Source organism: Natator depressus, chromosome 18, assembly GCF_965152275.1.
Source record: "Natator depressus isolate rNatDep1 chromosome 18, rNatDep2.hap1, whole genome shotgun sequence".
NCBI classification, from domain to species: Eukaryota; Metazoa; Chordata; order Testudines; family Cheloniidae; genus Natator; species Natator depressus.
Window position 1 is genome coordinate 17172146 of NC_134251.1, and position 27903 is coordinate 17200048.

General features: G+C 38.3%; 1 protein-coding gene across 2 annotated transcripts in view; it reads right to left on the reverse strand.

The window, feature by feature from the left end:
- Nucleotides 1–1946: 1946 nt before the first annotated feature.
- Nucleotides 1947–27903, reverse strand: part of SLC35E2B (solute carrier family 35 member E2B) — a 33332-nt gene continuing 7375 nt past the window's right edge. For both annotated transcript variants that reach the window (XM_074934114.1, XM_074934113.1), the window contains exons 2-9: nt 18346–18872; nt 17442–17577; nt 16471–16598; nt 12898–13018; nt 10429–10482; nt 9522–9594; nt 7060–7205; nt 1947–6335 (exon numbers count right to left, since the gene is read on the reverse strand). In XM_074934114.1, coding sequence (XP_074790215.1) covers nt 6098–6335; nt 7060–7205; nt 9522–9594; nt 10429–10482; nt 12898–13018; nt 16471–16598; nt 17442–17577; nt 18346–18670 — 1221 coding nt within the window. In that variant the 5' untranslated portion in view covers nt 18671–18872 and the 3' untranslated portion in view covers nt 1947–6097. The remainder of the gene's footprint in view (nt 6336–7059; nt 7206–9521; nt 9595–10428; nt 10483–12897; nt 13019–16470; nt 16599–17441; nt 17578–18345; nt 18873–27903) is intronic.

Genomic DNA, 27903 nt, shown 5'->3' on the forward strand with positions numbered 1-27903 from the left:
TAGATCAAGGACAGGTTTCAGAGTAGCAGCCGTGTTAGTCTGTATTCGCAAAAAGAAAAGGAGAACTAGTGGCACCTTAGAGACTAACCAATTTATTTGAGCATAAGCTTTCGTGAGCTACAGCTCACTTCATCGGATGCATTCAGTGGAAAATACAGTGAGGAGATTTATATACACACAGACCATGAAAAGATCAAGGAATGAATGCACACTAGGAGGCAGCACATTGAAAGAACAAGCATTACAAATTCTGACGTAATGGTGCCTAGACCTTGAAAACAGGCACTGTGAAGAACAAACAGCAGATGAAGAAAGCCATATATGGTTATAGCAGATTAAGAAATTAGATGACAAAAAACAATCAAAGTGGAATTCAGTTTAATTATATAATTATAACAAAAATTAGTACTGTCAAACAGAAGGGTTGTTGAAACATTAAACCTCACAAACTCTCACCCCAATGAGATACAAATGTATGAATCTTATTTTGCAGATGGGCAAAATTGCTAGGGTGATTAAGCAACTTGCCAAAGGTCTCAAGGCAGTTCAGTAGCAGAAATGAGACTGCAATTCAGATGGCCTAATCCCCAGTCCCAGACCCTAATGTTTAGACCACACTCCACTCCTAGAGACAGCATTTAGAATCTAAGGATATGACTACACAGGGATAAAAGACCTGCAGCATGGCTGCAGTTGGCCCAGATCAGCTGACTTGGGCTGACGGGGCTCGGGCAGTGAGATTAAAAATTGCTGTGTAAACATTTTGGCTCGGACTCCAGCCTGAGCTCTGGGACCATCAACCCTTGCAGATCCTAGAGTTCGGGCTCCAGCCCAACAAACCTGAACGTTTAACAAAGCAATTTTTCAGCCCCAAAGCCCAAGCAAGCCCTGTGAGTCAGAAATAGCTGACCGGGCCACCATGGGGTTTTTTTTTAATCCCTTTGTAGACATACTCTAAAAAAGTCCTGACTTGTTAGCTGCTTTACTCACCACAATATGCTGCTCCCCACTTTCCCCAGAAAGAGATTTACGTTGTCTAATAGAAAAAGGCTGGTTTGTTTCCTCATCATCCCCAGTATGCCTGGGGTTTGGGAGTTTCGGCTTCATTACTAAGGTACAGTCACTGATCACTGAAGAAAGTTTTCATATATATTTAAATAACCACATTCACAGATAGAAACTTACATGATGGAATTTTTTATTTTTTTCTTAGAAGAAATAATGAATAAAAACATTATACATTAATTTTCTTCTTTTCAAGAATAAGTAAAAAACGAGGATGTTGAATCATGTCTGTTTGCATCATACACAGGAACAATCATGACTGGTATCCACAGGATCAGATATTTATTACAAACAGAATTAACAGTTATATTTAATTGATTATGCATGAGAGATTTTTTTTTTTTTTATAAAGTACTCAAATGTCCTACCTTACATAAACACTGGAATTGTGACTATACAAAATACCTACAAAATAATATGTATCATGTATTTCAGTCCAACATTCGTAGTTTGGTATCAAATACATAAAGGTTTGGCCCTGACATAGAAGCAGCAATTAAAGTTACTGTGTTTTCAAGTTTCTCAGACACTAAAGTATCTTCCATTTAAAGGACTGCTGAATGGTGAGCCAATACCCTTATCTAGGGTGACCAGAGATCCTCATATTATTGGGACCATCCTGATATTAGGAGCTCTGTCTTACATACAACTATCTCGTTCCCCCGGGGAAAAAAAGGGTCCCGATTTTTCTCACTTGCTATCTGGTCACCCTACTATTACCCACTTGATAAATTCCTCTCTTCTGTAACACACTTATTTAAATCTTCATTTAGATCCGTTTGCCTGCACTGAAACAGCAATTCACTGATTCTTTCTTCTGATCAATGACTAGTTAGCAAAAACTTGGCTCTGGGGGTGCTGAACCATGGCAGCTTTCTGAGGCTTCCAGCAAGCCTTGCCTTACTGCAGTTCAGGAGCTGAAATTCTCTCCAAGTGGATACTGATGACCATTTCTGGTGTCCTGCTCCTCCTTCTCTTCTCCATCTCTTACCGACAGGATAGAGAAGATGTGATTAGATTCTCTCCTAAAAACAGTTAGAAGAGGAGCTGCCCAACTGGGGTAGTTTGAGTCATATTTTCTTAGATAGGGTTACTAATGTGACTAGCAAAAAGTGGTTCCGGAAGCTCCATTAAATTAGTAAAATGCTGCTTAAATAGGCATGAAGTGTTCAGCTTTCAAGAAGTGGCTTAAAAACTAAACATTCACCCCAGTTCTGAGGCATCATGTTGGACTGTGCAAAAGCTGGGCTTGGGAGCACTTTCATTCCTTAAGACAAACACAAGAGTAATTATAGAGATCTGCAGTGGCTGGAAAGAGAACAAGAGAAAAGAAAATGTCCGAGTTATTTTCAAGACACCTATCCCTTGCTATTGGTATGAGGGGAAACTTAAAGCACCTACACTGGGGATATAAAATATTAAACTGTTAACCAGTAAGCATTAGTCTTACTGGTTAACCCACCCTAACCGTTAACTCCCAACCCTAGGCCAGATGGCTGGAGCAGCCCCAGTCCCGAGCCAGCTGACCTCAGCCCCAGCCCCGGGCCGACCAACCAGCCCCAGCCCCTCTCCCTTTAATCGGTTAACCGATTAAACCATGTAATTTTAATTGTTTAAACAGTCAACTTTTTAAACAATATTTACATCTCTAACCTACACCCACTAAAAGACGATAACACAGGGGAAATAACCTGCAGAAAAGGGGAGAAACTATGAATAAAAGTCAGGAATAGGCCATGAGCTATAATTTTTAAAACAAACAAAAAAAATATTTGCTTTGATTCATATTTGAAAAAGAAATTATTCCTTATGACTGCTCAAGTAAGTCACTTGTGCTAAAATCCAGGCAGCAGAGTCAATGCACAATAATGGAGTCTTCACAGTAACTCATTTATACCACAAATGCTACTCAGATTTTTATAAGAAAGTTAGAGAAAGATCAAATTGCAGGGTAACTAGAACACTGGGATCGCTTAGTCATAAGGGGAGAGAGGGATTCAACATGAAATGGTCACAACCTAATTACAATTAACGCAGCATTTTATATCCATGGGGAGATTAATATATATAATAATCATTGTCCAATAGCAGCTTTATTAACCACATCTTCAGATGGTAGATATGTAGTTTTGGGGATAGTATCATCATCGTTAATGTACACAATAAAGAACTGTTTCCTTACATCTGCAAGTCAGTTGGTCCCATCAGTCAAGCATCAGTATGCCATACTAGGGGTGGGGGCGATTTTAAAATAAATACCTGCCCTATCCTACTGTGATTTATGTTTACCCTGTGGTTTTCAGTATCACTCTCCTTGCCAAATTAGCTAGGTATTTACACAATGGTTTAGTTGAAGGCCCTTTGACATCCCAGAAATCCAAGGCGATATATTTATTCTGATGTAGTAAAATCATGCATGCAAAATAAGGATATGCCCTTTGGTTTTCAAATAAACATATTATACACTTTGGCAACAGGAAATTTGTCATGTTTTCCATATGCAACCAAAAAGAAACTGGCAGTGAAAATAATGCATTGGGTAACTTACATCAGGACAAGCTTAAAAAAAAAATCAAATGCTTTCATTAAGCCACTTATATTACATCTTAGAATGGCAGTTCATGGAAGATGTGTACTTTTTATAAAAAATATGCTAGACAGTTAAAATATTGGTTCCGTGCACAATTATTGACAATTATCTACCTTTATGTAAGCCAAGAAGTGATACTGGACTTTGAAAATCTCAGTGAAATTGCGACTGTAAATTCTTGGCAGAACGCTAAGTCAACTATTGGACGGCAGAACTTAAAAATGAGCTTGATCTCACATAGTCCACAGCTTTACCTATGACTTTGCATCTAGATGACATTCATCAGAAATTTGTCTGATTCACGTAGTTTATTTGGCTAGATGTTGAGCTGTCACAAGGCAAATGGAGCTACAGACTGTTTATCCCTTGTGTAGATGAGAAAAATAGTGCCAGGCTGGAAACATATGCCAATTGGCTATGTGCAGAATGTGTCCAATAAATTCTACTGACTATGCTCAATTTATTTATGGGATAGATGGTGGACTCTTTCATATAGACAGACTCTTCTGAAGCTAGCATCTTGTCAAACAGAACTCCAAGCTTAACTATTTATTTCCCTAAAGGGATCTAGACATGCAGCAGATTTGCCCAAATAAGTAAACAGGTCTAAAGAGACTACTACAATTGCAAGTTATATCTAACAGCTAAAAGGAAACAGTTTTATATTGCAGCACGTCCACTCTACATTAACTACTGGATTTTTAAACAATGCATAGCTTTGTTTCGGTGTGTTCCCAATATCCCTGACCTTACAGCACAGACCACTCTCCAGATCATGTCAGATGGGCAGACATAAAGCTAGTGCAAACATTAGTGTATAGGCAGTAAAAAAAGGATGAACACTTTGAGAATAATACCTTAGCTTTGTTTTTTATTCCCAATTTTTCACAGCCCAAACTCTTCATGATCCCCAGATTGCATCTTGTTTGGGTTTGTTATTTGTAGTTTAATGGTTTGGTTTACTGGAGAAGAGCACTTATTGTTTGCAGTTGAAGGGGCAATTTCTTTTATATTAAAAGCCCTATATGAGTGAGCAAATCCATCACTTTGTCTGAGAGTGAAATCTGACTGTACCACAGAGCAAGTTGCTATATTTTTGTCTGGTAAAAGTTAGACATGCCTATGGCATGACACACTGTGCTTCACGGCACTGATTTGGGTTTCACTAACATTAGGTAAAACCAGGACTACACCGGTTACTGTAGGAAATTTCTAAATCTTGATTGATGACCATGGCTGCCCTATGGAGAGAGAGGCCTATGCTGTAATTCTGACAACAATGAAGAAAGATTTAGCGTTTTTTAAAAGTGAAATAATCAAAATGAAGCTGAAGCTTTCTACCTTCTTTCTCTCAAAGCACTGATTTTTTTTTTAATATTATATCATGCAAAATTAAAAAAAATCTTAAAAGAAACAGACGTCAGAATATTCTCAGTTTAAGGTTAAAACTCTATCCATTCTGACTTATCACTGTAACAGGACATACTAAAATATTTGAGCACAAAAGCTAAAGACAGTTGTAACCCCGAATTTCAAGAAGTCTATTGTTTTTTTACTGCTCTCCTATAGATTAAAAACAAACAAACTCATTCCCCTCTTGCCTCAAAAATATTTTATGATAAATTACAATGCAAATGAAACTTTTGTATTTCTAAAATTAAGACAGTACTTACTACAGAAATGCTGATGCCTCATTTATTTCTGAAAATTTCCAGTGGTTTTTGCCTGATAGCAACTATACTTATTTGTGTTGACTCCTAGTTTATAGGCATGTGTGCGTGTTTCATTTTTGCAGAAACATGAATGTGGTCGGTACCCAGGCAAACTACAATGCTCCAGTTGTTAGAGAATTTCAAAGGAAAGCACAAATTCTCTTTGCTGGCTTTATACTCAAGAGTAGCTGCCTATTTTCATCATTTACACCAACAGCTGTGTAAACAAAAATTACTGATTTTGTCTTTCAAAGTGCTTTCTCCCAGATCCTCTCTATGCACATCCGCAGTCTAGGATGTTTAAGAAGAGTGGCAACTAGACATTTTTTTCCTCCGCACTAGTTTCATCCTACTGCAAGCATGCAGAAAACAGGGATGGGTCATGTTATCACATTACTTTGGTGGGGCTGGGGCACAAGTTATTTTTCCATCTGACACTGAAGTTTTATCTCCAGTATAGTCTTGTTATTTATTTGCAGAGTCAAGAAAGGAGTATGACGCCAATGTTTACCATATTGGATTACTCTTGGTCTTCTGTTCTACATGTCAGTTTCTAGTAAGCCAGGGCTTATAGGATCGTCTCCTTTTTTCCTTCTCTGCAGTGAAGTCCATTCTTTCACCTGTTGTGAATTCAAAGAAACCAAGCATTGCCAACAGCTAGGGTAACATCCATTTAAGACAGAGTTCCTCTGAGTTATGTCAGGTTGTGGTGGAAGAATTAAGAGCCGTATCACTCATATGGCTTTAAATCCTTGGATATTAGTGGCTTGGTATCTTCAGTTGTGTTCTGTGAGGCTGCCACTGCCAGGCTTTGTATTGTTTCTTGCTGATGTTGCTTTGCCTTGTTATATAGCAAAACGCCAATTGTTACTAGAACTGTCCCAATGGCTGAGAGGCTTGTAATTTTGTTACCAAACACAATAATACTTAGCCAGATTGACAACGCATGCTTCACAGTACTAGCAACACTGAAACAACAAAACACAAATATTAAGGACTGAAAGGCTTTGACACACACAATATATTCAGTATGCTCTAATCACACTTGGATCTTTCGGTGCTTTATCTTGCAGAAAGTCAGATTCCACTTTTCCTACTTAGGCAAATAAAAAAGTGACTGTGGAATTCTTTAACTATCAGCAATTACATTTGTGTAATATCCCTAAACTGAGAGCTAGTGGGAATAATTAAAGTCACCAAGTAAGAGACATGCTATTTTTTGAAAAGCATACAATAGAATGTCACTAATTCTCCCTTGGCTAATCCACTTACCTACTCATTCCCACCAGAAAACTGGCAGTATTAGCAAATATTTTAAAATTAGAATCACATACCTAAAACTCCATTCAGCAATTTGTAAGTGTATCCCTATGTAGTTGCTTATTTATGTGAAATGAGGCCAAGAACTGTGCATCCCTGTCCCACAAGCATAATGCCAAGGGTCAAATCCGGTTTTCCTTACACACAAAAGCAGTAGTCCCTTTGCAACCAATGGTACTACTCATATAAGGAAAGTACAAGGATTTGGCCCTATGTTTGCTTTTAGGATTTGGAAAACATCCTCATTAATTTGGAGTACATATAGAATTTATTTTATTTATTCCACCATATAGCATTTTCAATCAGTTACCAGTATGAGATGGTCTAAGGAAGGAAAGAACAATAATTTTGACACAAAATCTATAGTTTTACCTGAAAGTTACAGGAGAAATCTTTCCCATCAAGGCATATGCTGTAACACTCTGCAAATGGAACAAGACTCCATCTATTAGGAGCAGTACAATGACATCTTGGTTGTAACTGAAACGCCTTCCACTTTTCCCAATCACTGGCACATCCTAAAGCCAAAGAATGGAACAGGATTTTAAGAGTCTAGCTGTGTCCTGTTTTCTTTTACAAGCAAACATAGGCTAGGCAACTTAATTTTACTCCTAGGCCTAAGGGAGACACTTCTTTATACTGGAAATAAAGACAGGAATATTTAATCTAATTTTCAGAAGTAGGAGATGGAATGTTTATACCCTTCATGTTTTATCTTCTCTGCAGGAGAGAGCAAGGAGAGCCTAAGCCCTATCTATCTGAACTTTTCATTATTTGTCACTTACCTGTGTGACATTTCCTCCTTTGAATATTAACATGTTACAACAAAAAGCTTCTCTATTAACCCTCCACCAACCCTGGCACCTAGCCTCACGCAAAGTTATTGTGACAGATTTAATTTTGTAACTGTTGATGTAATTTGATTGTCATGATGACTTGGTCCATTCACAATGAGATGAGTTCGTAACCCACCCTAAACAGATCACACTGACCCTGAGTTAGTGTCCAGACTCATCCCCTCTCAGTATCTACCCTGAATTCATGTTGAGGTCTTAACCAGCTATTATAATACTACTAATGAAAGGTTTTAGCACCAAAATCTCAGGTGATTCAGCAGAAGAACTCTCTATTCCTGTAAAGAGCCTAAAGTCTGCCAATCTGTTGTAGTCACCTAGCACAGGAATTTATGGTGATCAGAATTAGAGGCATACGTTCTCTCACTATTGCTGCTCTCTTCCTCCCCTTGTATATGAAATGGTGATCACACAAGAGGATTTTAAAGAGAACCAAGAACCATGCATCTTCTGAATTAAACACTAATGTGTGCAAGCACCGCATGGGGATATTTTTGAAGACATCTTTAATCTAGCTAGCATGGTTACGATAATTGCTTTTGTGACAGATATTGTAACTGCCTACAGGATCTTTGGTGGAACATATCATATTAAGTTTATATATCACTGTGGTCCAGGGATTGTATGCAGGATTGTGATCTACTGCATGATGGAGGATTATCACAGCTTTTCCAGGAACCAAAACCAGTAGGGGGTTATTAAGATGACTCACATAGGATTTAAACACATCCAGAGGGGTACCACCCTTTGGTATCCACGCATATGCTGGTTCAAACTGGATTTTCCAGAGACCAAGTAACAAACAAAGAAAGGGTTTTGGCATAAAAGGACTGCAGTTAAAATGACTCAAGGCCTTCTTTCTGATCCAGCAAACAGGATCTTCAATCCAAGGGGGGAGGGGGGACAACCCTTGTTGAAGGGTTGGAAGGACTTTGTCCTCTTAGGGCCCCAATACACTGACGTGTGACCTTTAATAAGCTTTCAGCATGCATATAGGAACTTCCATTGTTTTGTATAGGTTTTCTCAGTAATGCTTTTGCTTTAAGAATAAATGTGCTTGATTAGAAGGAACCGTGAAGTAATTTGTAGCTGCTGGCAATACACTGTTCATAGCCGTTTGGGAGAAAACAAAGCACAGGTGCTCGCATGTAGGCAGATTGGCTTGCTGGGGACCTTACAGTGCAGGGCAGGGAGCTGTGCAGCCTTCAAACCCCAGTCAAGGGGTAGAGAAACTCAAGTCTCCACCCCAAGAGAGGTGATGGCTAGGGAGCCAGACACCTTAAGTAAGTGCCTTCAGGGGACCATGGAGGGGAATATTGGTGCAGTTACTCTGAAACTATGATTGCATTTATCTCCTCTGTTGTCATACATAAGGTAATAGGACAGGTTTATCTACCATTATTTTTGCTATTCTATCACTATCTTACCACAGCATATCATACTTTCATGTACTGTTAATTAAGTCAACTTTTTTCTGCTGCATTTGGTTAATGCAGTTTAATGGTTGGAACACAGAAATGGGAGCTAGGAACCACACAGTTCTACCCAGCCTCTAACAAATTGTATCTACTATGCCTCAATTTCTTCTTTTATAATTAAGGTTACAAGTACCATGTGAATACAAAGTGCTATTATCCAAGAAGCCTACAAACATTAGGATTTATTTTTTAAGTCTTCAAGTGTCTGCCTCTTTGGGTATTACCTCATCCACCTTGCCCTTTTGGAGGCATTTATTCAGACTAAATTACTTGCTCCCTAAACGCCTGAAACAAACTTTATCTTTCTGGTTTACTTGTCATGTCATGTCTATATGAAACTGCTTCTTAAAACATATTTTCTGGATCTCTTGCTTAAACACCACAAGTAAACAGGGATGCATGCCAGCATGATTGTACGGAAGGGGAAAAGAAAACTGAAAGTTAGCCATTTGGACAAATCAAACAGCAACATTAATCTTTGTTAACAAATAAAAATTCTTACCATGAAAAATATCCAAGCTGGAATGAGCATAATAACTGCAGCAGCACTTGTGTAAAACTGAAGTTCTGGAGCACTATAAATGGAAATCAAATAATACAAAAATAAATATTTTTAAAAGCTTTTCCTTAACTGTAACAGAAAGAAAGCTGTATTACATTTAAATAGAAATCTCTACACTGACACTTTACAGTGGTCAAAAAACCTTTTAAAAATCAGCTAAAAGCTTCATGGAAGATAAATTCAAAGTTTCTGAAAGAACTAACAAAGTTTGCTTTCCATGCTGGCTGAGATGGTCTTGAATTTAACAGGCAAGCTGTTTTTAAAAAACAAATTCAGTTTAAAAAAAATTGTGCTTATGGAATTGCTTCTGAACAACACACTCTAGTGTTCATTTAACATTCTGTATCGTTTGTTTTTAAAGGTGTTGTAATTGTGGATAGGCAGAATTTGCTGCAATAATTGATTACTGATTCATGCATTCTGTATTGTTCATGCCTTTGTGTACTGTTCATGAGTTTTAAACTGTGGAATGGAAATTAAGGGCCTGTTTCTGCAAGCCTACTGATTTCAGTGGGAGTTCTATGCAGATGGAGGGCTTCCAGGTTTGGGCCCCAAGGAGTTATTTTTGTTTTTTGGGAGTAAGTGACTGTCATTTTAGGTATCCTGAGGGAATTTCTGGTTGATCATGATTTCATCTCCCCAGCAAATGCTTATGGGTATTTTGGATACAAAAGTTTTTCCTCCCACTCCTGACACACAATCATTTAACGTATATAGGATACCTGTCATCAGCAAACTACATAGAGAAGACAGAAAGTCTTGTTCCGGTCCCTCATGACAAGTAGTTCCCAGATGTTTCCTGGGACCGTTCTGTACGCTGTATATTTGAAATATTGTAGATACTTACGAAAACCTATATTTGTCTCCACTAAGCAGCTTTTTGGAAAAAACATTTTGCAAACTGGGGAAATAAAAATAAAAAAAATTATCTGTAGGCGCCATTTATAATGAACAGATGAAGCAATGAACTTAACGGTAATTTCCATAAGACACAAAATGAGGTTTTCGATAAAATACTTGCTGACAGTCACATACAACTTCAGATTTACACTGGGTTTTCTTCTATTTCATGCATTTAAACAGAATACTTAACAGATCACAACAAAGATGTATTCAGAAAGAAGGCCTTTAGTAAGCAATTTAACTTCTTTTGCTGTGTGTGTGTGTGTGTGTGTGTGTGTGTGTGTGTGTGTGTGTGTGTGTGTGTGTGTGTGTGTGTGTATAAATGCATATCCTATAACACTGTAAAAAGTTTTTATATCCTGTTTTAAATTTAATTAATTTGCTTTAAAATTCACATTTTATAAATAGCACACTATTCACTATTAAGTAATACACTTTTTAAAAAGAAATGAAAGCAAGATCAGAGAATTACAGAAGGCACTATAACACAATTACTGTATTGAACAAAATCTTCCCAGACTTATAAAGTTACCACAATACAACAATGGGAGAATATTAAAATAATATATGGTATAACAACTGCACTACTTTTTTTTTTTTAACCAGTTAAGTCTCAGATTCATATATTACTGTCGTTGGAATATATACAAAACACCAATCTACTCTACACATTCCATATAAATATTGACATACTGCAAGTGAAGATGCTAATTTACATTTTTGCATTGCCTTATTAACTTTTAACATTCAGAAGCAGCATAAGGTTCCTTTGCAGTTAACATTGTAAATATAAATGATTTAGACTTTAAATTTTCAAGTGCTTCACAGAGAACTGAACTAAAATACTCTTTATTTTTCTTTTACTGTTCAGCTGTGCTCTAGGAAACAGTGATAAAAATTAAAACAAGACAAGAATATCCAGCCTGTGATGGTGTAGTGCACTGACATGGGCATTTAGAACAAATGAGTGCATAGGTTATTCAGTATTCAGACTAATCTACAACACTGCAATTAACCAAAAGCAGAAGCACACACCTGATTTGCAGGTACATAATTTTAAAAAGTAAAAAATGCACACACCCTCTCATGCCTGTACTTGCATCTGCCTTGAGATACAGACACAAATTATTTGAAATATAGGCTAGAGGCATCACTGTGTTGCACCTTGTATATTTATTTATACTTGTGCTAAGTGAATACAAATGAACATGTGTGGAGAATCAGGCCTACTATCATCTTGTCTGCCTATTTTGTTTTAACACAGGGATGGATATCTGGACTCCAATTAGATATAAAAGGCAATACTTTTAAAGGAAATGACAGACGCTGGACATGAATACTAATCCAAATACAACCATGGCAAGAACCAGTGTCCCCTGTAAACAATTCTGGACCACAGAATTTGACATTTCGTAAACAAAAATTCCCAGCAGTCTATTACACTGATTATTTTTGAATTGCCCACCATTTAATGGAGACATGCAACTGAAGAGTTTTGTAGACAATCTCCGCTGCCTTAAACATGTATAAAGAATCAGAAAGTTCTCTGCATTTTAGTTTATTTATTTTACCTTGCAATCAGATATGAAAAGGCTTTCTTTACAGAGAGAAAAGTCTTCTTATAAATAAAAATTTATTAGAAAACTGTCATGGCTTTCTGATTACTCTGAGTTTAACTACAGTCAATAATGATTTACCATGCCTGAAGTTTTCCATTTTCTTGTGTTATTTGAACTCATTGTTAACCTAGCATATTAAAATATTCCCCCAATAACCTAACTTAGGAGTACTTCAATTATCTTATTAGCAACATTAAAAATATATATCTGCTCAACCTTAAGTTTAGAGGTGCTAGTGCTCTTCCATACTATATTAGTTGCAACATACTTGTGCATTACTGGTTTTATGCATTTGGCAATTCTTCCATAACATGGTCACATATTTTATTAAAAAAAAACATAAGCAACTTATATTCACCATTTGAGTTCACCAGCAATAAGAACTTGCAGTTGACTGGCTCTGTCCCACCCTCCGCCTGGTAGTTAAAAGAAAAAGCTACCACCGGCTACAAACCAGGACACTGCTAGTCACAAATGACAAAATGGTTGCATGCTGGTAATCCCTTGTAAACAGACTTTGTCAAGAGTCATGAACGGAGATAATTCAATTGTACATGACTTTGTAGCATAGGAGTTGTTCTATTCTTTATCCACTGTGTTCTGACAGGTATGGCGTTCTCACCTCTAAGAGCACTATGTTTTCTATTAAGAAATAGTTATCTGAATACCAAGAATTAAAATACTGTATGGGAAACACCAGCTGAACTGTACAGCCTGGGACAAGATATGGCTTAGTTTACAAATAAAATAACAATTCCTTCTCTGCTCCACATGCAACCTTCATCAGGCCTCACCAGTCCATGATGTTAGTAGACAAAGCTGCCGAAAAACCCAGAATGTTGAAACTGATTTCAGTGGCTGTACATAGAGCTAATCCTCCCATGACAGGAATGAGAGACAGATTCACCAGCAATCCTGTAAGTGAAAAAAAAAAAAAAATAAAAATTGGCTTTAAACCAGAGCTGAGTGAGTAATGGATTTTTCTGTTTGCTAGCAGTTCCAATTTAAAAAACAAACAAACAAACAAAAACAAACAATCATTTTGGGTCACACAAAAACTAATTTTTGGGGAATTTCAGCAAAAGGAAAAAGTTGAAAAATATTTGTTTCAGGTTGAACAAAATGTTCTGTTCTACATAACTTTTGTTTCTATTTTGAGTGCTTAATGTTTTTGCATCTTTTAAAATAAAATTGAAGGTAATTTCAAAATGAAAAGCTGTTTAAACTCAAAACATCAAAATGTTTCATTTCAAAAATGTCAAAATGAATCACTGTATGCAGTACTGAGCCCTGTCAGCCCCAGGAAATTAGCGAGACAATGTGGGTGAGAACTTTTATTGGACCAGCGTCTGTTGGTGAAAGAGACAAGCTTCAAAGCTTACACAGAGCTCTTCTTCGGGTCTGGTTTTTCCAGAATATATCCTGGTTATGATATACTTTGTACCACGTATGCCTTGTGAGGTATCACTGGAAAAGTCATAATCTGTTGAACATTACTGTCCTGTTGAAATGTGTGTGTCACTGTATATGAAGTTATGAGATTTTGCTATATGTTTGTTACGGAAACGTGTTGAGAGTCTGGGAAATGCCCACAGACCAGCTCCGTAGAAATAACAAAGGAACTGTGAACACAAATTTTACATGTCAAGCCTCATGTACACAAAAGCAAGAAATTGCAATTCATATGAAGGACTGAATGCAGGGCAAGTAGGCAATGGGGCTGCCCAGGAGTGGATTTACCATGAAACAAACCATCTGGTGGCATGGAGCCCCCAATGACGGGAGGGCAGGGGGAGAGGGGGGCAAAAATGCAGGACAAATCTCATCTCACAACATGTACCTGAGTCCCGGCCGGCAGCATAGCAGGGCTCAGGCAGGCTGCATGCATGCTATGGCCGGTGGCCCCATGCTGCTCCTGTAAGCGTCCAGCTGCTGGCATGTCTCTGCGCGCCCCCGGTGGGGGGGGAGGTGCCCGCCCTGGGCAGCTCACGGAGACCCGCTGCCCCCTTCACCCCAAGGAGCGCGCAGAGACGTGCCAGCAGCTCCCTGCCTGTTCTGCCTCTCTCCCTCCGTGCTGTGCCGCTCCCGGAAGCGGCTGGCATGTCCCTGCAGCTGCTGGGGGGGTCTCTGTGGGCTGCCCCCGCCCTGAGCGCCGACACTGCAGCTCCCATTGGCCAGGAACTGCAGCCAATGAGAGCTGCAGGGGCAGCACTTGTGGGCAGTGGCGTGCAGAGACCCCTTGGCCCCCCACCTAGGAGCTGCTGCCAGAGGGGTGTGTGTGCCGGTGGCTTTGGGAGCTGCACCTCCTGAGGTGAGTGCTGCTCCCCTGCCCTCCTCCCACACTCCAACCCCCTGCCCCAGCCCAGAGCCTGCACCCCAACTTCCTCCCAGAGCCCAACCCCCTGCCCCAATCAAGGTACCTCACTTTATTTTAAAATACTTCCCATTACTTATAATATAGGGGGAGGATGAAGAAAAAAAGAATGAAAAATGGTGTGTGGGGGGAAGGACATAAGAGAATGATCTTTTTCTTGGCTGGGTCCCAAGGGAGGGGCCCTGAAAATGAAGCTGTGCACAGGGCCCCACTAACTCTATATCCACCATTGGGGCTGCCTAACCCCAGGACATAGTAAAGACTTTTCCAGCACCTGGAGGAGAGTATAAAATAAGGGACAGTGACATCATCAGGCCCCCTCTCTTCCCCAACCTTTACTGAAGGCAAGAAGATCACTTGGAGGACAAAGAAACATTTGAACTGGGAGAAGTGGTCCTAACCGGAAGAGGTTTCCAGTTAGCCCAGACTGTTGTAGGCTTTTGGGTCAGAAAAACCTTCAAATCTGACTTAACTTGATAAACTTTAGGAATTAGACTGAGATTTTATCTTTACTTTCTTTTTGTAACCAATTCTGATCTTCATGATTATGTCATTTATAATTACTTAAAATCTATTTTTCTGTAGCTAATGAACTTATTTTATGTTTTATCTAAGCCAGTGTGTTTTTGACTGAAGTTTGGGGAATCTACTCAGGTTACAAAGGCTGGAGCATATTCATACCCTTTGATGGAACAACAAACTAATTAATGAGTTTACTCTGATTAAAGGGGTTTTAAGCAGTGTAAAATGGACATTTCTGGGGTGCAAGTCTGGACTAGGAATATGCAGGTGTTGCCCTGTATGTAATTCAAGAGTGGTTGTGCACAGCACTCTGGTATATGTCTGGGGGTGACTTGCATACTAGAGGGCTGGGGTGTGCAGGCAGAGTGGCCGCTCACACAACAAAGCAGGGAATAGTGCAGTCCAGACTGTAGAGTTAAGAGGGCACAACGATCCAACAATCCAGATTGTACTCTGTGGCATGTCACAATTACTTCACCCACCCTGTCTTTCTAAAATGAATAATTACGACAGAGTTTTTTTTCTGTGAACAATTCACCTAACCAGAAAGGAAATCATGAATTGTTTCAGTGCCGCTGAATCTGCCTTTTTTCAGTGAAAAAATTCTGGCCAAAAAAATTCATCCAGCTCTACTTTACATTACTGTACTTACAAAACTACATGCGTCAGATAATACAAATTTAGAAAAACTTAATGAGCTCCATCTTAACTTGTTAAGTAATGACTCCTCTCATTTCAAAACTAGTGGATATTTTAGTTTCAATCAAAGGAGATTTCAGACAAGCTGTTGATCTGCACTTAAAGATATTACAGGTGTACTGAGTTACCAGCACATCTGCCCTGCAGAGGTAAATTAAAATTGACCTTCTCCAGCCTTGGTTTTCTTGTCAATGTCCTCAAATGGCAGACGAAATTAATATTTGCCCTCCTTCCCTGCGCTGGTGCTAATCCTCCTTCCTCTGGCTTCATTCAGTCCTCAACCCCTCAGACTTCATGTCAGGAAGAATGCACATTGCTGATTAGGGCAAGGTCTCTCAAAGACTAGAAGATTGGAATGCAATTGCAATTCAGTGGTGATTATGAAAAAGCATTTAAGAGACCAGTTTTATTTTTTAGCCTCAGGCTGGACACAGTAAAGACACTCAAGATTTTTAAAATGCTTGTCAGACCAGCAGCTTTCCACACGGGAAGAACATACACATAAACGTCATTTTTTTTAAAAAAAAAATCTAAAAAATTGTAACAGTATTTTTTTGGGGGTCAGAAAAGCAAATTTCCAAACAACACTGTCCTTTGACAAATTACTTTTTATAAGGTCCTTGCCTGCTCAATTTACAGTTGAGACTCTGTTCAATAAGGACAATTTTTCCAGCTGCATTAATCACTAAACAACTCAGATGGAATCTCTTTATCAATCGCCAAATAGCCCACATTACATTGCAAAATGATAACATTCCAACAAACTACTTACCAGTGTATTCCCCTAAAATCATCCGGGACATAATGACAGTAAAAATAGGTGCAGAGCTTTTAACTGTTTCAGCAAATGAAACAGCCACATTTTTCAAGCTTACTAGACCTAAAACCACTGTTGCAAACCTGAAAGAGACACATACGAAGTCAAGCAGAGACAGTAAAACAACGCTTAAAAGGCATATTTTAGCTTTAGATGCTTAACATAATTTAGTTACTGTGCCACAATTTTTAAATATACACATTTGTGGTATAGTAACTAAATTATGTATGCTACATTTAAGCTTCCTATTTCATCAGAATGAAAGGTCACTTCCATTCAGTTTCCTTTTAAATCATAAAACACAACAGTGCTGAAAGACTGTTCAATAGCTGCTACCAGTTTAGTAAAAACCAGTTTAGACTTGAAGTGAAGGTGAGCCCAAACAATGTTTTAATAGCCTCTCATCAGGCATGATATATAGTCTTGCTCTGTCCAAGGCTATAGCAAATACTTTCTTTTAAAGGTGTAGGTTTAAAAACAAAATGTAATTTTATAAATATTTTAAATAACTTCTGATACAAATTGCTGGGAAAGGATAATAGGAGGACACAGCAACACCACAATAAGTAGTAATAATCAGAACGAGAACAAAGTTCTCAGATAATCAGAAAGAGAAGAGAAACATCACATCACCAAAAGAAAACATTGAGATTGAGAGAGAGAGAGAGTTTTTTTAGATGGCGGATTAAAACCGATGGAGCGCAAAGAAAGTTTCAAAGACTTGTTTGTCAGAAGAAAAGAGGTGTTTAGAAAGAGCAACTGAAGGATGGATGGATCATTGTGAGATTTCTGAGAAAATGTTTTGTATGAACAATGCCCTCTGCCCTTCTCATAAAGGAAGAAGAGATGTGAAAGTGGGTCTCCTGCAAGGCAGTACACAGTGCTACCACATATACTGCCCCCCCTGGAAATATTCAGCCATTTACCTCATCAGTCCAACAAACAACATTGTCATGATGAAATTGGGAGGGTAAGAGATACGTGTTTTGTGCTGGTACAAACAGCATGGAACAAACATTTTTATACAGCCAATGAAAGTGGTTGAAAGCATCTGAACAGCACCTAAGAAAAAATGAGAAACCAAGAGAGGTCAGAAGATGAATACGGCATTAAGTACCAAGCTATTAATTAGATTAATTTAGTTTCAGAGATCCTTGGTAGGTGTCAACAAATATGGATGCTTATCTCTAAGCTTCATAAAATTCTAGTAAAAGCCCTTTCCCTCTGAAACGACCAGCAGGATAAGAGACAAAGATGGAGGATTAACTGTGTGCCTATACAAATTAGTTCACAGTTACCATGTCCCTCTACTCCTTAAAAACCAGATATGTTAACATGGTCATATGAAGACCAAACCTTTGCAATTCAGTGAGACCTTAGATACATGTAGGTCTCTGGAGATAAGAATACAAACAATTTATTTAAAATTATACTTTAAGTTATTAAAAAAACCCTAAAAACACAATTTTACCACTCAATAGACTACAAGGTTTCATTGTATACAAAAATTATATAGCACTCCTCTTTAAAGCGCTTTACAAACATTACCTTACAAATCGTCACAGAATCTCTATGAAATAGTTTTATCCCACCTTACAGAGGGCGAAACTGAGGCACAGAAATTTAGCAGATTCACTAAAAGCCAGAGGGAGTCCATGTCAAGTCCAAAATTACAACTTAGACATTCCTAGACCCCAGTCCTGTGCTTAGACCACTTGACCATGCTGCTCTCACTCTGAACAAACCACTCGTCAGTTTAAGTCTATCACACAGAATCTGACACTCAAATATTTTAATGGAACCGAAGCTTATAATGAAAATCATAATTACCTAGCATGCTGGGTTCTCCTTCCAGTAGTGAAAGAATGTATTTGTTAAGAAAAAGGGTACAAAAGCTAAAGAAAAACCACAATGTGAGGTAGATCAGAGCATGATAATTCCAGATGCCCAAATCCGACTCAATGACTGTAGTCTCAGTGATGGTTATTTTCAGTACATTTTCTTCTGGTACACTGTCACTCCTGGCAATTACAATTTTCTCACTCCTGTTAGCAAAGAAGGGGCCCAACTGAAATAATGATTTCCCCTTTGACTTTTCCTCAGGGACAGGAGGATCAAAGTCCGCCAGAGTCTGAGTGTTTGTTACAGACGACATGTTGATGTCAGGAGACTACTGTTTGGTCTTAACATAAAGCAACATTGACTTGGTACAGAACTGCACAGTGAAGAGACAAAAATAATGTCATGTAACTAATCTTTCGGCTCCAATGGTCCATAAAAGTTTATTTGGTCCTCCAGACAACATCTTGTTTAGAAATAAACTTCACATACTTCCTTCCGGTGGTCAACTGCTTTCTCTGAAGATTTAAACAAAGAAGGAAAGTTCACAGTTATCTGAGTACACTTCCATTTTCTGTATATTTCACATCACAGAAATGCCATGTTTCATCTGCAGCTTATGAAGAGGATAAAGATTTGTATTTGTTTTAAAAACTGATTTCTCCCTGCTAGCATGATCAAGATATCAAGTCCTAGAAGAAAGTCTTGCCTAAACATAGCTTTTGAAGCGCTCAAGATAGCACTGGCAAAATGAAACCCCAAAGGTCTGTTTTTTCCTCTCCATCAAAATATATTAAGTGAATACCTTCACTTTCAATTAGAGAATCTATTCTTATTCAATGTGCTGTTCTCTGTTCTGCTTATTCATAGATTCCAAGGCCAGAAAGGACCATTGTGATCATCTGTCTGTCTCACCTCCTGTATAACACAGGCCATAAAACATCCCCAAAATAATTCCTAGAGCAGAGCTTTTAGAAAAGCATCCAATCTTGACAACCAATTGGTGGAAAAATCTCCATGTAAGAATCAATCACTGCTTTACAACTCAATTATCGGCAACAGAGCATGTCTCTTCATTTCTGTTCTCTTATGAGTTACACAAAGTCTGGTGAACCACAGAAGAATTTAGTGAGTAAAAGAACAAGGAACAACACTCTATGCTGTCTGTTCTTCCACATAAACTATGTGACATAATCACAGTAAGGCAACTGATCTGTTTTCACAAATAGGGTCCAAAGTTTGCAACGAGGACTAAATTGTTCTTCAGTAACTTTTTACCATCAGCATAAAAAGGCACCAACAGATTTACTTTTTTAGTTTGTAGTCCATATTTTGGGAGTGGGGGAGAGTGAAGACAAGAGAACAGCTCAGGTAGAAAGGAAATGAATTATAGGTGGGGCTTTTCATGGTTCCAAACAAGTAGTTCCTACACGAATGAGCAAGTTGGAAAGGTATATTTAGAGCAATGACACAGACTGAGGCTCGAGAGCCACAAAAGTGGCTCTTTACTTTGTCTCCTGCGGCTCTCTGCAGCACATGATGTTAAAACACTGTGTGATTTAATTATTAATAAACTAAATTATAAACGGAACAGGATGCATTTACTATGTTATTAACCAATTGTAGTAGATAAAATAATAATACTTGGTCAGTCATTTTGCTATGAGAATACATACACACACACACACAATGGTAAATGAAACAATGAATTCACATTACTGCGGCTCTTTTGAGTAACATTGATCGCTAAGTTGACTCCTGAACCACCGAGGTCTTAGTATCACTGATTTAGAGTATCAGTGGCTCTGAGGACACTCAACTGATTGAAGAGTTTAAAAAATGGCACTATTTGATGGCAGGTTACCATGGACATTTTGGAAACAATGTCTGCAATGAGGTCGTTATACAACAGTGCATCTGAACAATGACAGCACAGCAAACACTACACAGCAAGTATAAAACCCACAGGAGTTAGCAAGAGCTAATGCACTGGTTTTATGGGAAAATGTTTATTCAGTAAATTGGCCAGGATACATATTTGCTTTCTTCACTTTTTTTTTTTTAAGCCAGACTTGACAGGGGCATTACAAAACCTTTGATAAATGAGACTGAAAAGTTAATAAGTTTCACTATATCACACCTTTTGTATTCCCCCTGAACTTCAACTATTTTGTATTGAAAGTTTCTACTTTGCAGATCTGACTTTTATTCTGTAGCAAAATGGACCTCCGCCTACCCACCCCTGGCCCTTTTTCTTCTACCAGCAGCAGAACACCCATTGTTATGAAGTGGTGCTAGGGTACTGGCTCTTCCTATACTGATTCCAGTACATAATATATTCATGTTGATCCAAAAATGCTTTTATGGTGGTTAATTTCACCCATGAGCTAAATACATTCAGTATTATTTCTTTTAAACAGACAAATTGCTTAAGAGTGCTGCAGCACAAATTCTGGGCAAAGTCCTTTCTTCTCTAAGTCTGACACTTTGAAGCACTGAGTTTTACATAATTGTAAATTCTATAGTAATACGGAAAGCCCCCTTGCCCTCTGATCCAACTAGTTCAGCCTGGATTCGCCCACATGCACCCTCAAACATTCATGCAGGCAAGGCCATGAAATTGTAGGATCTCATGATCTGAGGATGACTAATTTCTGAAGCTGTCAGTGAACCAGAACTGCTAACATTTAACATTTCCCTGGGAAAAAATGAACATTTTCTTCTGTTGCACAGGGATAGATTTAGGCTCAGTACTGCACTCTCGCTCTCTCTCTCTCAGGTACTTATAAGTTACCCCACTACCGCAGTATCTGAGAACTTAATCTGATGACTTGGCCTGACCAAAGGAAATGAATGGTAGCAATCTCATTAAAAAATATGTCCAATTCTAAAGCTCACTAGCAGGAACACCGTTCATATCAGCTCTAGTCATTATCTGCTGATTATAAATTTATTAAGAATAGTGTTAATTTTCCAAAGGTTTCAGGGAGACAGCTAAAATATTTGGGAAAAATAAGAGATTCATAAAAGTCAGGTGTGAACCCAGCCAGTCAACCACCTTCCCAAAACACCCGTCAGCATAGTGAAAGACATGTCCCTGTTCCACAGTGATCCAGGATTGGGGGAACCTACAACAGTGTCTCTGAGGAGAGGCACATGAAATCCTAGAGGTGGGGATGGGAGGTAAGCTGCTTCAACTGCTGACTGGTTCTCAGTAAATCTGTGTTTTATTATACCTGTCCATAAGCTTTGAGAAGTATTTCAACCACTGTATCCTTTCTCACGGAATTCCCTTGATTAAATTTACATTGTACACTGCTGAATCAGTAAAGAATAGGCGCTCAATGAACCATAATGTAGTGAAAAATTTAGTTCCAGTACTATTCGCATTGACTTCAAAAGCATTATCTTCCTTGAGCATAGTTACAAATGTGGAAGTGTTCACAGGATGGGACCCTAAATATATTTACAACATGACAACCAATGAAACATGTATGGGAAACTACATTAATGCCATGATGAACAAACTAAAATAGACTACAACAGCTGCTAGCCAAGAGAGATATTAAATGTCATAAAATATTTATCTTTATCATTCATAGCCATTTAATGTACAGCAGAATTGGACTGAGTCTTCTGTCTTAAGATCAGTGCTCTGTTTATTGAGCTGTTAATGAAGATAGGGAATCCAAGATTGAGTTCTTTGCCACGTATACAGTAACTGTGTCCTCCCTTCAAGAACTTGGTTTTAAAGGGGGAAAAAAAGTACAAGGACACAAACCATGGAGATTACACAGCAAAACATCTTCCTAGGGCAATATGCTGGTCTCTGATCAGGGAAGAATTCACTTGTTGAATTCCTACTACAGCAAAATAGACCTATTTTCATACAAATGCGATTTTTAAAAAAAATATATAAATCAATGGAATAAAAGGGAATGATGCAGAGTGGGGAAAAGCAATGTGTCAGTTACTCACTATAAAGCAATTATACTGTAGTAATACTCAGCTACTTCTGCACAAGCATTTACAGTGGATTAACATAAACTGAAAAAATCACTCTCTGGCCTGGAGGTAGGCTTCAACTCTCTTCAGAGCAATCCACTACCTAAAGATATAAGACAATAGTGGCAAACTTCAGGGGGGACTCTCCATCTCTGGAGAACTTGATGGGATAGTACAATGTTGTTCTGATTCCTTCCAGCATAAGAATTAAGACTTCACAATTCCCACACTCAAGAAACAAAACTCCCAACTGTAAAAATTGTTTATAGTGTAAAGTAACTCCACACAATAAAAAAAGACAGGAAGTGAAGAATATATCCACTTGAAACTGCAGTGGGAACTTTGGTTGGTGGAATGTAATTACACAAGTTGGAATTTAGCCAAGTCACTTGGGCTTTTTAGTGACAAATGGTCAAATAATATCAAGATGGCAGCAGTTTTAGCAACACTGTGTCCCCTACTTCCATTCTATTATTTTTGTTCAGTAATGAAACAAAGGAAAGACTGCTACCTACTGAATCAGCATTACTATTTCTTACAGCCCCTGGTACACCTTGGGAGTACTGCATCAAACCAATGACTTGCCATCCCCTTCTGAGATATGAAAGGATCACAACATATGGTGGCTTGGTTTTGCCCCTTGGGTACAGATGTAGTGAATCCAAAACAGTGGCTAATATTTTGTGGCTCCCTTGCGCCCAGTACAATCCTGCTGAAATATTCATAATTTGCAGAGAGAATAGCTACACTTTTTTTCCTTTTTTTATTTGGGTAGAAACATTGTTCCTGGTTTCCTACTTTTTAGCTCAGAGAAAATACCCTGAATATTTAAGATGAAAGTGCCATCGCAGCCTTGAGATAGTGCCACTGGTGCTATAGTAACAAGGGCAACAAAATATAATAATGAGGTTCCCAACCCCCGCACCATTTTTATATCATATTTGGTATCATTTTGTTAAACAGCATGACATTCAGTAAAAGTTAACACTCTAGCAATGAAAGGATTTTAAGAGAAAACAAACACACACCCCCAAATTACTGACCTGCTACCTTAAATTAACTGGAAAGTCTGACATTGGCTGAAATAGGTCCCCATCTGGGATTAACTTGGTCGTCTTCCCCTGATACCAACAGTCATGCTGTTTACAGATAGATGAAAACGTGGCAGTAGTTGGGAGACTGGGTTGGATTACACACAGAAATTGAATCTTCTGGCATGTTAGAACAAGCAGCAGGCAGTGTACTTTATAGAGCTTCCCTAGTTCACTCCCAACACCAAAAGTGCATTAAAAATAAAGCATGCTACATTAAAAATGAGAAAATTAATATACAATAAAACCTTTGAGTGACTCAAATCAATGCTGGAGTATAAAAGAAGAAACTAGAGAAGAATCCAGAGACTGCTCTCTCTTAGTTAGGCACGAAAACATCACATTTGAGAAGCTATTTGAAAGATATCCTGCACTTGTAGACTCATAGGATACATCTATACTGCAAAAAAACCACCCACAGCAGTGAATCTCAGAGCCCAGGTCCACTGACTTGGACTCATGGAGGTTGCACTATGGGGCTAAAAATACCACTGTAGATGTTCCCACTCGTGCTGGAGCCTGGGCTCTGAGACGCTCCCCGGATTCCAGAGCCTGGGCACATGCCCAAGCCCAAATGTCTACACTTCTATTTTTAGCCCCATAGCACAAGCCCAAGTTTGCTGACCTGGCCTCTGAAACTTGCTGCCACAGGATTGATTTTTTTTTTTTTTTTTTTTTTTTGACATGTAGATGTACCCAAAGATTCCAAGGCCAGTGAGGACCATCATATAACACAGGCCAAAAAATTACCCCCAAAATAACGATTTTTGAACTACAGCGTATCTTTTAAAAAAAATCCCATTCCCCCTTCCTCTCCATTTCTAAAAGTTCACAGTTTGACCATAAATACTCTAAACTGAAACTGACTGCTCACTGAAGCAGCAATATTTTCTAAAGGAATTTGATAAGAAAAGTGTTAGACAACAAATAAGTGGCCTTTGTCATAAATATACTCTTACTGATGGCAGCAGCCAGTTTGCACAACTATAGGAACAACATCAAGGTGACAATCTGCAGGATACTGTGTAATGGATAAGCCTGTCTTATCTAGAAGTTTTCTTCAAGACAACCAGTCATCATAACAGTTCTGCAGAGTATAAGGTGATTGTTCTTCTCCAAGTACTCACAAAGAAAACATACTTCTGAAGAAAGATTTTTTTTCTTTCTAGAAAATATGAAAGAAAGGACCAGTGTCCTTTTAAATCAACATATACCTGCCTCTGGAAATTTCCACTACATGCATCCGACAAAGTGGGTATTCACCCATGAAAGTTTATGCTCCAATACGTCTGTTAGTCTATAAGGTGCCACAGGACTCTTTGCTGCTAAATCAACATTGCAGATCAGTAAGATTATTGATAATTACATTCTGTTATCTATCTACAGTTCTTTAGTCAACACAAATTTGTTCATACTAAAGCATAACATTCCAAACTAATGTAACTGAGTATGGTGGACAAGTTAATACATAGGTCTCAATTAAAGCTTATGTAGCAAGACAATCAATTCCAACTAGAACTAGGAGAATAACTGATTTTTCAGTTTGGTGGCAGTTTGAAATTTAAAAATAAAAAAACTGGTTTGGGTCTGTTCTAGAGTAGGGATTCAAACTTGGATCTCCAACACAGGGCCAAATATTATAAGGCAGGGAGAGGGTGGCACTACCTCTTCCTTCTCCTCCTTTTTTGTGAATGGCCAAAACTTTGTGTGTCAATTTTGCAAATATTTTCAGGTCAAACAATATTACTCATCCAAAAATTTTCCTCCAGCTTTACTTACAACAACTTTAAAAATAGGCAAAAGTTTTTACCTCTAGGAATGCATCAGAGATGCCAAGGAAACAAGAGGCAGCTGATGAAAATCCAGTTGGAGACACTGAGCAGAAATTATAACACTGACCTGAATTTTCCTTGCACAATCCTTTTGAGAACTTCTGTGGCAGAGCTACAGATGACTGGACTGTTTCCATCCAACTCTGCCTAAGAACACCCAGTAATCTTGTTTATAAAGTGAAAAAGCCAAGAGCCTTTCAGAGCCAGGTTCTCATTAACAACAAAAGACCAGGAAAGATAAAAGTAACTGAAGATTCAAAACCAACTTGGGTATCAAACCTTGTTCTATATAAGACTGCCTCACTATCTAACACAGGATCAAAATCCTCACAACAGTTATTTAAACTAACTTTTTGGAGGCAAATGTAATTATGACCCTCATTTAGAAGTGTGTGTTATTATATATAATATGCAGAAGTTGCATAAGACTAAAATCCAGATACGTAGGATTTATGTCATAGATAAAATATGCGTGCACACACATTTACTGTTTTAAATTGACCAAAAGAAATACATTAAATAAATGAAAGACAGCACGTCAAGAAAAACAATACAAAGAACATAAAAGAATCACATTATGAAAGAAAGCATGTATGCTAACAAGAAATACGATATACAATAGAGTAGAAATAAAAAATACCATTCCCAATACACTTGGTACCTTATTTGTTAAATGCATATTGCAGCTCAATATTTTGAGTACACAGTACACTGCATAACCTTATAACAATCTATCATGGCAGTTCCAATAAGCATCCTGAGTATTTCTATATTTGAAGAGTTTTAATTGGAGGGTGCTGAGAATTTCTTGTGTCTGCGATGTGTGGTCTAATAGTTTCTTCTGGACACTTCAATTTCTCAGCTCATGTCATTTTCAGATATTTCACTGAATCTTTAGTGCAAAATTCTGCCCTTGTACCCAACTGATTGGCTTCAAATCAGATACCCTGCGCACCTGACCTAGGTGTGTCTGCCATTAAGGAAGCAGACTCTAAAGATCAAGATCTGCCCTGTGCACCTGAGAGGAGAATTTTCCTCTTAGTCCACTTATTTTTCAGAGACTGGAAATTCAATAAGCAATCTGAAGAGACTTCTTGTGATGACTGGGACAACAAATTTACCCTAATTGTGAGTTCAAGTGTAAAAAGTATATTAATGTTCATAAGATATTACAATAACCTATAACAACAAATGATAATGAAAGTAGGTCAAGTTGTTTTTAATAGTGAATGTTATAAACAGGTGCAAGAGAACCAGACTGAGAGACTAAATTAGTCCAAACAAAAAGCCAACTTGATATGATTCCAGGACTATGTTGGAATCATGTTTGGTAAAAATAGATTGTACTGGAAATTAAGGAACCAAAACTGATGTGTTGGATATTAGGCCTACCTGGTGGACAAAATAACAAGAGGATGGGCTATTCCACCCATCACTCCCTTTTTGGGTCCTTCAAAAAAAGAGACTTTGGACGTGAAAGAACAGATGGAGGCTACTGAAGCAAGCTTCACTATCATGGCTGCCAGCCACACCACCTGCTGGGACTCTTGGCCTTTGTCATCCTAATTTTGACAGGTGTCCTGATGAGACCAGGCCAAAGAGAGGGACACAGATAACACTACCACCTCTACCAGCTCCAGTTGAAACCCATACACCACCCTGGATGAAACAGGATCAGACTTCAACAAGAGCAGCAGCAGCAACAGCTCCAGCAAATCTCAACTAACTTTTTCTCTTTTACCCAAAAGAACAGTTACCACCATCTTTGATACCATCTAAGAGACTGTCAGACAAGGGTGGTTTTCCTTCTTAAACTCTCTCCAGATAAAGGGAAAGGGAACAAGAAATGTTGCTAAAATTAAAGCCTTACTTAAATGCTTTCACTGTTTTTCCTCCTTTTCTGTATCTTTCATAAAGGGTTAAAAAGGATTCGTCATGGTACTAAGCAGAAAGGGTGATGGAACAATTTGTATAGTGGAGGTGCTGAGAGCCATTGAACCAAACTGTAAACCCTGTATATGATGGAAACCACTTCAAGCCAGGGGGTGCGTCTGCACCACTAGTTCCACCACCTGTGCTAAGCAGACTGAGGTCTCTGTATACCAAACCCTGAACACTGTTCAAAACTGTTTAATGTTGCACAGTGAGTTTATAACACTGTTAACACTTTTGATTAATACAATGCACCTCAAGAGGAACACAACCTAGCAAAGAGAACAAAGAAAATCTGTGCTATGTTCTCTCTACCATCGACACCTATATCTCTTATATGAAACAGGATATTCTCCTTGGGCAATTTCTGCAAAGTATACTGTAAACAAACTCTTTTTCATCTCAAAACACCAGAGGAAGATGGTTGCAAACTATTTAAAGTAGTGAATAAAGCTAATCTACTGGGAAAGACAAATCCCAGCCCCCTTCCTCTGCCAAGCATAGTACCCTGCAGACAAAAGCTCTGTGTGCACATCTCTCATTTTAATCTAGTATGCGATATGGGTCACTTAAACATTGCCTACAGAGTGACAAACATGCATAAAATATAATTCTAAACATTTACAAACATGCATTTCATTATACAGAGATCAGAACACTCAAGACACTTATGAGCAAGTATTTAAGAT